Consider the following 13,004-nt stretch of genomic DNA (forward strand, 5'->3'; position numbering starts at 1 on the left):
CTTCGAAAAAAATTAACAAAATTGACAGACCCTTAGCAATCTTATCAGAAAAAGAAGAGAATATACCCAAATAAACAAAGTCAAAGACCAGAATGGAAAGATCACCACAGAAACAACCAAGATTCAGAACATTATAAGGGAGTACTTCTCAAAACATTATGATATCAGTTTGACAATCTGGAAGAAATGGACCTTTTCCTAGCAAATATTGACATGCTGAAACTAAACCAAGATGAGTTAAACCATCTTAACAGGCCCATATCAAGCACTGAAATAGAAACAGCAATAAGAGCCCTCCCATCTAAGAAAAGCCTAGGACCAGATGGTTTTACGGCGGAATTCTACAAGGCCTTCAAAACAGAGCTCACACCAATATTCCTCCAACTCTTCAATGAAATTGAAAGAGAAAGTTCACTACCAAACTCATTCTATGAAGCCATTATAACCCTCATCCCAAAACCAGGCAGGAACTCATCAAAGAAAGAGAACTATAGATCCATTTCTTTGATGAACATCGATGCAAAACTTTGCAAGAAAATTTTAGCCAATCGACTTTAACAATTCATCCAAAAAGTCATACAGCACAATCAAACAGGATTCATTTCAGGGATGCAAAGCTGGTTCAATACATGCAAATCACTTAATATAATTCATCACATCAACAAAGCAAGGATAAGAACCACATGGTTATCTCAACAGATGCAGAAAAAGCATTTGACAAGATCCAACACCCCTTTATGATGAAGGTTCTGGAAAAATTAGGAATCCATGGAACATTCCTCAATACAATAAAGGTTGTATATGACAACCTTCAGCCAGAATTATAGTTAATGGTAAAAAAACTAAAGCCATTTCCTCTAAACTCAGGAAGGATACAAGGATGTTAGCTCTCTCCATTTCTCTTCAATTTAGAATTAGAATGTCTAGCTACAGCAATAAGACAAGAGGCAAACATAAAGTGGATCCAAATAGGGAAAGAAGAAGTAAAACTCTCCCTCTTTGAAGATGACATGGTCTTGTATTTAAAGAATCCCATGGACTCCACTCCCAAATTACTCAAGCTGATTCATAAGTTTGGCAAAGTACCAGGGAATAAAATTAACCCTCAAAAATCAACGACTTTTCTCTATGCCAACAATGAGAAGAGTGTGGCTGAAATCAAGAAAGCAACTCCATTTGTAATAGCCCTACAAAAAATAAAATGTGAAGGACCTCTATGATGAAAACTTTAAAAACCTGAAGAAGGAAATCAAAACAGAACCTAGTGGCAAAACCTCCCATGCTCCTGGATTGGAAGGATCAATATCGTGAAAATGACCATATTTACCAAGACTATCTATAAATTCTATGCGATACCTATCAATATTCCAATCTCATTCTTCAAGGAAATAGAAGGGGCAATCCAAAAATTCATATGGAACAATAAAAGACCCTGAATAGCAAAAATGATCCTTAACAGAAAGAACAATGCTGAAGGAATATCAACACCAAATTTCAAATTCTACTACAAAGCAATAGTAATCAAAACAGCTTGGCACTGGCACAAGAACAGACCTCAGGACCAATGGAATAGAATGGAAAACCCAGAAATTAACTCACAGACTTATAGCCAGCTAATCTTCGATAAGAGAGCTAAAAAAATAGAATGGAAGAAAGACAGCCACTTCAGTAAATGGTGTTGGCAAAATTGGTTAACTACTTGTAGAAAACTAAAGATAGATCCTTATATAGCACCCAGCACCAAAATCAACTCCAAATGGACCAAAGACCTCGGAGTCAAAGCAGACACTCTGAAAACATTACAGGATGGAATAAGAGAAACTCGAGGTCTCCTTTGCACAGGCTGAAATTTTCTTAAAAGAGACTTAGAAACACAACAAATCAAAGAAAGATTGGACAAATGGGATTGCATGAATTGCAGAATGATCACAAACAAGATCATACTAAAGGTACCAGCACAACTATGTTTATTGCAGCATTATTTACCATAGTTAAGATATGGAACCAACCCAGATGCCCCTCAGTAGATGAATGGATCAAGAAAATGTGGTATATATACACAATGGAATTCTATGCCTCCATCAGAAGGAATGACATTGCCCCGTTTGTTAGGAAATGGAAAGACTTGGAAAAAATTAAGTGAAGGTCCCATGATTTCCCTAAAAGGTCAGATAAGATGATGTTAAGCGAAAGGAACCCCAAGATAAGGACACAAGTGGTTTTTTCTTTCTTGCTATTGTTTTTAACTTATTTATAAGGTACCACGTGATTTTATTGTTGCTTTGTAGATCCTTCCCACCCCTGTTTTCACTGTATTTGATGTTGGTATAATTTGGGGAGCGGAAGGGAATAGGGATCCAGGACTGGCATATACAAAAAAAAATTTAATACAAAATTGGGCAAACTGAAAAAAATTTAATACAAAACTGGGCAAACTGATTCTAAAATTTAAATGACACTCAAAAGCCCAAATAAAACCAAGATATTCCTGCAAAAGTAGAGATTACAGAGTACATCCTCTATTAGACAGCAAAATTCAAGCCAAAGTTAGCACAATTAAAACGGTGTGGCATTGGTATAAGAAAAGATAAGAAAAGTAAACCCCAGAAATCCAGATATCGAAAGATAGCACGTTTTATAAACCGATAAGGAAGTGAATGCTAATGAGAATTAAACATGCATGTAATCTACTACCTATGTAAATCATCCCTAGATTTTACCTCTAGATGACACATAGACACCAGAAAGAATATAAAAAACAAATGTCCCTAGTGGTATTAATGGCAATAGCAAAAAACTCTGTAGCCTAAGTAAGTGTGATCAGAGTTGAATACATAAACTGTTATATATTCGTACAATAGCATATTATACTACATGAAAAATTAGTAAAATGAATAAAGTGCTCATTACAGATGAATCATACAAACTGTATTTGAACACGAGAAGTAAATGCAGGAGCACACATGCCCTGATTCAAATTGTCAAAGTGCAAAATAAGCACAACTCACTAACACCATAAATGAGAGATATACATGTATGCATGTATAATCACATGCAAGTCCATATTTTGGTAAGTATACGTGTGCTAAAAACACAAAAAGAAATAGGAACATGACTGACAAAAGGGCAGAATAGCAATAGCTTCTGCAGGAGATGGAAGAAAACCTGGAAAGGCAAAAAATGATGCTTTCAGATTATAATAAATTTATTATTTCTTGGTCTAATAAATGCATCACAGTGGTTTCTTTTGGTTATTTAATCTGAGCAGACAAAGTAGTTCACCTTTTTTTTGGGGGGGGGTCAAGGTGGTTAGTACTGGAGTTTGAACTGAAGGTCTTTCCTTCTTTTGGCTTTTTTGCTACACTGGTGCACTACCATCGGAGTCATGTCCCCAGCCCTATTTTTTGCTGGTTATTAGAAGATGGAGCCTAGTAAACTTTTCTGCTCAGCCTGGCTTTGAACCTACAGTTCTCTGAATCTCAGCCTCCTGAGTAGCTAGGATGACAGGCAGGAGCCACCCATGTCCTGCTTATTTTACACATTTTGCAAGTGTCTGTTTCAGTCAAACTTTATCAATGAGTATATGTTTATAGTAGTGAGAAAAGTGAATTAGCCAGGGAGCGCAATGATGTCATATAGCTGGGTCCTACCACAACATGTGCACAGCCTGTTATAGTCACCTCCGAGTCTGTCCACAGACTCATGCTTGGACCCTGGGAGTCTGTGATTGTGTTTGTTACAACTTTACTTCCAGAAACCTCTGAGTGCCTTGTCTGCGGTTACTGCCACAACAGCAACCACCCAAAAAGCTACTATAGATGTGACAGCCATGACAAGTCCAGGAGATGGGGCAGAAGAGGGATATCTCTGTTCTGATGGTCCAGAGGGAAGCAAGCAGGGTGTTCAGCATTTCCTTTCAAACCAGTGGATCAATGCCTTTTACTTGGTAGGAGAGCAGACATTTGTTGCAAGATGACCTTCCCTTGATGTGCTGGCACAGGTGGAGGCCTACGAACGACCATTCTGAGCAGCCCATAAACTAACGTGCTCTGATGACAGAAAGAGCTCAGGGCTGGAGTCGTCGCCTGGGCACAGGAGGCGGCTCCAGGAGCAATTTAAATGATGAAGTGAGAGGCACTAAATGCAGAGAAAACTCAGAGGACAGGGCAATCAATCACTGCCAAGCTTATCTCCTGACAAGGAGTAGGACTCCGGCTTCCAGATGTCGCATTAAAATGTAATGTTCCCACTGGGATGCAGCATGGCACATTTCCCCGAAGCTCGGGTTTCACTCAGTTAACTAATTATGAGAAAATGTGACATTGGTATTTCACTTCTTCTACAGGGATGAAATCATTCCCAGCAGGAGAGAGAGATTGTTATTTTTTGTTCTGTTTTGTGTTGTCATTAAAAAGGAATTACTTACACAGCAGTAAATAAACTCTTGTTAGAAGGAAGAAACACCCCTACCCCTGCCCTTGATCATTCTGTCAATTCACCTTAAGGCTGACAATCATTTCTGTGCTTTCCCAGGAATGTGGTGGATGAAAGATGAGGGCCAGACTTTCAGAATTAAGTTTGAAAATGAACTCTACCACTTACTAGTCAGGAGTTCTTTTTCTTTTTTCTTTCTTTTTATTGTGGGTGGGGGGGTCAGTCATGGGGCTTGAACTCTGGGACTGAGTGCTGTCCCTCAGCTTTTCAGCTCAAGACAAGCACTCTTATCATCTGAGCTACAGCGCCACTTCAGGTTTTTCTGATGGTTTATTGGAGATGAGAGTTTCACAGCCTTTTGCTGCAGGTGCTGTTTGAACTGCAATCCCCAGATCTCAGCCTCCTGAGTAGCTAGGATTACAGGTGTGAGTCATCGACACCCAGAAGGAGTTCTTAACTTACTTAAAAGTACTCTGGGCCTATTTCCCTTCCAACTGCAAAGCTAGAGAGAATGCATCTACTGTAGTACGTTATATATTAAAAGTGAAATTCAATGATATGGAGCATTTCAGCACAGTATTTTGGCATAAGTGCTCAATACACTTTAGCTTTTATTCTCAATGACCTTGATACTCTTTCATATTCACAGAAATAAGTTAAAGGTCAGCTGTGCTTTTGTATTGCTTATTCTACCATGTTTCTAATCATAATCTCTGCCTTTAATTTGGCACTGAGGAACAAACTGTATTTTCTGATACACATATAAAGGTTTCCAGTAAAAAGTTCATGCTTACGATAAGGTGGAAAGAGAGAGATCTCCCCTTAACCATTCCCCTATATTTTAATTTTTCCTTTCTTTTTTTTTTAGGTAGGGTCTAGTTAAATTGCCCATATTGGCCTGCTTCTAAGCCTCCTGCCTCAGATTCCTGAGTAGCTGGGCCTGTAGTCATGTGTCACTAACACACAACCTCCATCTTCTATCTTTTCAAATTAAGGCCAGATGCAAGGCTAGGCAAACATCATCCGTAAATCTGTACTTTCTCTCTGACCACCTAGTTGCTAGGGAAAAAAATGATATTATATCAGAGCCACTGTTAACATACTAGAAGCCAATTTCACGGATGATTTCCTATTAGAATGCACAACAATCCATGAGGTGGTACAAAGAATAGATGTGGTTAGCTCTATAGGCAAAGACAACAAACTAAAATCAAGAAAGAATGATACATCCTTGTAACTCATCTATAGGAATGAAGTATGGCAGGATGATTGGACTAAATTTGTCTAGAATGAATTGTCTCAAAAGCAGTGATCATGGAGGGAAGCAAGTCATTGGTGGAAACTGAGCAAACTAGAAGATCAAAGTCTGGCTCCTTTTACATTCCAACTTCAAAATCCATTTGTTCAATGTGCTTCAAAGATTTTACTATAAATTTGAAAATCTTGACTTCCCTCTTTTACAAATGTCCCTCCAGGTTGTCATGGTATGCAAATGGCATGTAAGATGGATGGTGAGACACTCAAGAGATTTTATGTTGCCCTTAGCAAACTAGAAGTCTTAAAACATGTAAACATAAGGGAAGATGTATTGAGTGCTAGATAGAAAATACTTGTAACAAAAAATATAAAGAATTTTTCTCCAAAGATATATTAAATAGGAGATGAGAAACAATTTGATAAATTTAGATAAAATCAGCATTACACATTTGAACAACTGTAAAAGTTACAGAAGCAAATTGAGAAGCCTGGATATTTAATACATTATTAAAATCACAAAATACAATAACTTTCTAATTTTGACATTGTTTCTTCAATTAGTCAAATATATGAGTTGTTAACATAATCAATTCTCAATTACTTTTAACACTGAGGGCACATCTTCCTGGTATCAGCCACCATCCAAGGTTTCAAAGGGTTTGTCATATGCTCATTGATATTTCATAACCCTTTAATAAGTCCTAATGGATCAGAAAATTGCAATTCAGAATCCCTGCCACTGTTTTTGAATGGAGGATACATTCTTATAGATGGGAAAGCAAATACAACCAAAGGACATTAAGAGTGAAACTAATTCAAACAATTTCTAGTTTATCATTTGGACATGGAAGCCCAAGGACCTATAAATATGCAATCAAAAACCCATTCATACCAGCAACAATCAGCAAAATAGCATATAATAACAGGTTACCATTAGGTGGTTGATTACCTAATTTTGACTTAATGGGCCTGAACATAATTTTCCCTATGGTTCTTCTATAGGACACAATACAGCTTCATTCCAATATTGAGACATTATGATGTGTCAGCAGAAAGATTACCCCACATCCCCTATTTCCTCAATACATTCATTTAATAAATACATTTTAAGGTTAACTACCCATTCATACCAAAGAAGTCAGCCTAATAGAGGAATCTGCTAAAGAAAGTATCAAATTTTCATACTAAGCCCTACAAAATGGGGAAAAAAACTTTTGGTAGAATAATCAGTGGATGAGAAAGCTCTCCAAAACAATGAGGTAAGGTAAGCAAAAATTATTTATATGGCCAAAGGAAGCAGTCATTTTCTACATGAACAGCATGGGGAAAAGTAGGGAGAAATGAAACTATGGTGATAGATATAGTACTATATGTCTGGAGTGGAGAAGGGAAAAAGAGAGTAGGGAGGCTAATTAATTAATCCATACGAGGGGCTGGGAAGGTGGCTCAGTGGTTGAGCGCTTGCCTTGCATGCCTGAGGCCCTGGGTTCGATTCCTCAGCACCACATAAGCAAAAAGAAAAAAAGCCGGAAGTGACGCTGTGGCTCAAGTGGTAGAGCGCTAGCCTTGAGCTGAAGAGCTGAGGGACAACACCCAGGCCCAGAGTTCAGGCCCCATGACCGGACCCAAAAAACAATAATAATTAATCCATATGAAAATACAATACTGGGAAGCCAGACACAGCTATTGGTCTCTTGGAAAGACTGCATCCTATGGTCAAAGAGAATAGTTTTGCTATGAGCTGGTTTTGTGAACTAGAGAAAGGAAATCCACAGGATGGTTACCGAGTTATTGGGGCAGTTTCTAACACCTCCAGAAAGACATACGCATCCCTTAGTTAAAGGTGAATATTGATATATTTGTGCAATATAACTACATGACTAAATCGACTCATTATCACCACTAGATGAGCAATGTTGAAAGACCAATGAATAAAGGTCAGGAAGGAGGTAATTCGATATTTTGTCCTTTGAGCGAAACAAGCTGTCTCTTAAAATGCAAATAATTCACCTCAACTAGGTAACCGTGCTTCTCTCTCACTAATTAGCTTCCATTCCAACTTAGAACATTCTGGAGATGGATGTGCTGGGGCATAGTCCTGCTATGTCTCATGGGCTTTGGGGAATATTTCCTATCCCTACTTAAAAAGTGAAAATCTTTTCAAAGAAGATATATGCCTAGCCCAGTCACAAAAGCCTCTGGTGACAGGGATAGAAGCCAGGCAGAATCCATTACATTTCACAGTATTTGTCAACCAAATTGGGTATAACAGATTTGGAAAATAATGTATCATATTCAGCCAGTGTGCACTGTTTTGTGAAAAGATGTTTGACGTTTTGTAATCAAAGATATAAGGTCAGTACTGAAACAGTAATTCTTTGAGTAATTCTTTGCTTTGACAGAGAAACATAAGGGCCAAGGAAAACTTTCAATAATGAATTTGAATTTGGTATAAAGAAAAGACCAGTTCTTACCATGATCTTCTGAAGAGACTGGTGATCTAAAAAAAAAAAAAAAGAAAGAAAGAAAAGAAACATGATAAATATGCTTATACCGCAATGATAATAATCACATCTCATCTGATAGAAATCATACTCCCCAAATTCCATTCAACAGAAATTCAATAGAGTAGGCAGTATAATTAAGGTGCTGGCTTCAGGGTGCATTCCAATCAATCATCCTCAAGTCTTACCTGAATCGGCTGGGTGTTGGAGGTTTCTAAAATGTCAGTCTGTCAATCCTGTGTCACAGGATTCAACAAATCAGTTAAGTCTCAACTTATCACAGAGAAAAGAGAATTCCTAAAAATATGTATTGGGTGAAATTACATGGTATTACCTACTGCTCAAGACCAGGCTTTTCAAGAAAAGGACAGTGGCAAAAAATACTTACTAGATAGAGTGTATTTATGTAAAAAGAGATCTACTTGGAAGTAAAAAGAGAGAGAGAATGAAGTAGAGGAAAGGGCATGCATGTTTATGGATATTATCACTTTTATTTCCACTCTTTATGGAACTGAATGTTTGAATGACCTTGGCATAGACCTTCGCAAAATTGATCTATGGCCGTATAGCTTCAAGAATCAGAAAAGGCAAGAGGACAATGTGTGTGTGTGTGTGTGTGTGTGTGTGTGTGTGTGTGTGTGTGTGTGTGTGTGTTACAACTGGATATAGCAACAACTTTACATACGATTCATTGGTCTAACTCTAATTATGGTAGTCAGATATCAGAGGAATCATCACATTGGCCATAAAAATCATTTTCTCCTTCTTTGGGGACTCCTAGTAGTGGTACACTGACTAATAAAGCACACTAGAAAGTGGAATTCACTTCTAATGTGAAAGACTACCATTTGGACAGCTAAATTATGGTTTTGTATGAAGAATGAGAGACCCACGATGCCATATTTAGAATCATTAAAATTTCAGAAGGAAGGACAAATGCCATATACATTTCCCCTAGGTTATGGAGGAGTCTTCTCTCAGTTAATGACCTAAAAGTATCTGGAGCAAGGCAATGACCAAAGATAAAAACAGGAGTTGGGCAATGTAGATATGATCTCTATTTCTTTATCAATCACTATAGTACTATCTATTACTTTCAAAGAATGTTCATGAGAAAGGAGGACAAATGTGGAGGCAAGAATCATTTAGTTGATATAGAAATAACTGGAGAAAAAAGTTACCTATTTTGGGATGCTTGATACCACTTTATCTGATCATTAATAGGATACAAGTAAGCAGTAAAACATAAAGACACAGTTGTAATAGGAAGAAAACCCTAAACATCCATTAGTGGTTAATGGTGTCCTTTGAACGTCATGTGTTTGCTGTTGTTTTTTATTTTTGTTTTTGTTTTGTTTTTGTTTTGATAGATCATGGGGCTTGAACTCTGGGCCTGGGCCCTGTCCCTCAGCTCTTCAGCTCAAGGCTGTGGTCTAACACTTGAGCCACAGTACCACTTCTGGTTTACTGAGTGGTTTATTGGAGATAAGAGTCTCATGGACTTTCCTGCCAGGGCTGGCTTTGAACTGCTATCCTCAGATCTCAGCCTCCTGAGTAGTTAGGATTACAGGCGTGAGCCACTGGCACCCAACTATTGCTGTTGTTTTTTGACAGACAATATCTCCCTCTGTAGCCCGGGCTCACCTCATAGTCTCTACAGGATGGGTTGGGCTCATATTCCTAACTTCTCAAATGCTGGGATTATAGATGTGAACAACCATACCCAACTCAAGTAGAGTGTTCTATGTTGAATAGAGCATCTCCAGATTTTGGTAGAAAGAAAGTTGACGTTTGGGAGACTGACATGAGGAATGGTGAGCAAGAACACATTGCTGTCACTAACTCATCACCGCTGGAGAAATATCCATTGTCCCTCCTGGGTAGAGCTGATTATCAGCTCCTTAGAGTTTCTTCATTTAGTACTGTCTGGTCTTTTTCTTAGATTGTAATCCCTTTACATGCTAGACCTGAATCTTCTTTTTAATAAGTTTTTTATTGTGAAAATACTGTACAGAGGGGTTACAGTTACATTACATGCATTATTACCTCCTCCTTTGCTTTTCCCCTACCAACCCTCCCCCCCCACCTCTACAACTAAACTCACCACCCCCCCACCCAGCTTAAATTGTAAAGTTTGTTTTTCAACATAGTGTCATGTACATCTATTGTTACAATGGGTCAACCTGTATCCCTATTTAAACATTTTGTTTTTTCCATTCCCCTCCCCAAATTATACCGACATCAAATACAGTGAAAACAGGGGTTATACCATGGGGAAGGGACATACATAGCAACAAAAAAATCACAGGTACTTTATAAATATGTTAGAAAAAAATATCAAGAAAGAAAAACCACTTGTGTCCCTATCTTGGGGTTCATTTCACTTAACTTTGCTAGCCATACAACGGGCAAGGGTCTCATATCTGAAATATACTTGGAACTGAAAAAATTAAATCCCCCAACAACAAATCCTCAAAGAAACAACTGCCCAATAAATAAGTGGGTTAAAGACTTAAAGAGAAACTTCTCTGAAGAGGAAAGAAGGATGCCAATAGACACATGAAGAAATGCTCAACCTCTCTAGCCATAAAAGAAATGCAAATCAAAACAACATTGAGATTCCACCTCACTCCAGTTAGAATAGGCAGAATCAAGAACTCTAATAACAGAGGCTGGAGGGGATGTGGACTGGAAGGTATGTGGACAGAAGGGAACGCTACTACATTGTTGGTAGGAGTATAAACTTGTTCAACCACTTTGGAAAGTAGTATGGAGGTTCCTCAAAAGACTCCACATAGAGCTCCCCTCTGACCCAGCAATCCCACTTTTGGGCATTTATCCAAATGATCACAAATAAAACTATAAAGCTACCAGCACAACTATGTTTATTGCATATATATGTACACACACACACACACACACACACACACACACACACACTGGAATTCTATGCCTCCATCAGAAAGAATGACATTGCTCCATTTGTTAGGAAATGGAAAGACTTGGAAAAAATTATATTAAGTGAAGTAAGCCAGGCCCAAAGAAACATGGTTTCCCTTATTTGCAATAACTAGTATATGTCTGGGACAAGTAGAAAAGATCAAAAACTATGTACATATGACCAGATAAGACCTGAATCTTAATAGAAGTGTATCCTTGACTCAGATGCATTAAATTGAATTAGCTGTGGCATAGCATGCTGACATTCAGACTCAGATGTATCCCAGAGCTCCTCAAAAAGTTCTGATATCACCTTCAAATGAACTTCAAGACCATGTCGCCCAGCAACGAAGCCAGCTGTGAGGGAAAGAGTCTTGGGAGTAAGCTAGAGGTCTAGCATGGGATAATGTGGTACTCGGTGCCACAGGACATCCAAATCACCCAACCAGAGACACCAATCTTCTGTTTTAATGATTGGTGAAATAAAGGAAGTGGAGTCCAGAGTAAAATGGGGTTGGAAATTGAGTTTAAAAAGAAACACAGATTTGAAACAAGATGACCTCATTTCTTGTGCTGCCAAAGGCCTCAAAAATAGTCAGTAACAAGAGGGAGTCTTCATTTTCTTGAGTTTTCTGATAAATAAAAACAAACAGATCCTGGATCTGTTTGTTTCTTTTCCAGTTAATTTCTCACCGAGTTCTAAGAACAAAGGAGAATCTATGCTGATGGATACTCCATGGTCTCAGGTGAAAAGCTTGGGAAACGGGGCCTTTTCTGGGTTTCTGCAAAAGCCAAGCCGTAATATTAAATTTGAAAATTTCCAGATGGCTCCATTGAAGTCCCCAGGGGATGCATTCCGCAGTACGTCCAGGCCGTGGGGGAGCACTATCGATTTCAGCGTGTTTGCTGAGGATTAGTCATGTTGCGTTTCTGTGGCTGCATGTCTCCCACATGCCTGGATTGGTGGAATTTTAAGACACATGGAGTATGTCAATTCTCACTCAGTATTTCACCTTTCACTGCAAAAAGTCACTAAATTATACCACAGGGACATGCACACCATCCATTACTGCTTGAAATGGACATTAATATATATATATTTATAAAACTTTGCCCAGGAGAGGAAAAAAAAAATCTTAAAATCAGCTATATATGGAGTTGTTTTTAAAACAGAGGTTGAATACAATACGTTCCTCAACTGAGGAACTCAGTTTGTCAACTGAGACATGAAGCAATGTCTGGTGCTTATTTCTGCCTGCCATACCTGAGAAATGACATATGCTTTATCCCAGATTGTATGTTTTCCCTCTGTGAGCATATTGTATTGGAGCTCACATCATCCCTCCTAATGTAAACTAATACTAGCCTTCAGGTAACTCCATGACTTATAGCTTTCTTCCTTCCTGTTTACCAGACTCTATCATGATCTATAGAATATTTATGCTTTCACTATGCTTTATTTATTTTAGCTTTATTTTACATTGTTAGTTTATCCAAATTCAGCAAAGTGAAAAAATATCCACAGATGAAATAAAACTCAAAACCTGCATTAAAAAAATCCCTCTCTTGTTATTAAGCCACAAATAACTGTAACTTGTATTGAATATTTTATGTCATATTGATTAAAATTATTAGTTGAGAACCTAATGACAATATTCAAAGGACAATTTCAGGAAATTCATAATCTCCTAGAGAAAGAAATGATCTAAGTAAATTGTAATAGCATCATGTAAAGGATAACAATCTCAGTCCACATAAAGTAAAAAGGTAAAACAGGGCAGAGGGAGATCAATTCTTCTCCAAAAGAATGAAAGAAAGATTCAAAATCCTCTTAGAACCATCTGAAGTAGCCTTTGAGGAATGAACAAG

General features: G+C 38.0%; 1 protein-coding gene across 1 annotated transcript in view; it reads right to left on the bottom strand.

Moving 5' to 3' along the window:
• Dgki (diacylglycerol kinase iota) overlaps positions 1 to 13,004 on the bottom strand; it is a 423,036-nt gene that overhangs the window by 41,345 nt on the left and 368,687 nt on the right. The window contains 1 exon segment of the mRNA XM_042677203.1: positions 8,166 to 8,191. Within this exon segment, the coding sequence (XP_042533137.1) occupies positions 8,166 to 8,191 (26 nt within the window).

Source organism: Dipodomys spectabilis, unplaced genomic scaffold (genome assembly GCF_019054845.1).
Source record: "Dipodomys spectabilis isolate Male_0828 unplaced genomic scaffold, ASM1905484v1 ptg000034l, whole genome shotgun sequence".
NCBI classification, from domain to species: Eukaryota; Metazoa; Chordata; class Mammalia; order Rodentia; family Heteromyidae; genus Dipodomys; species Dipodomys spectabilis.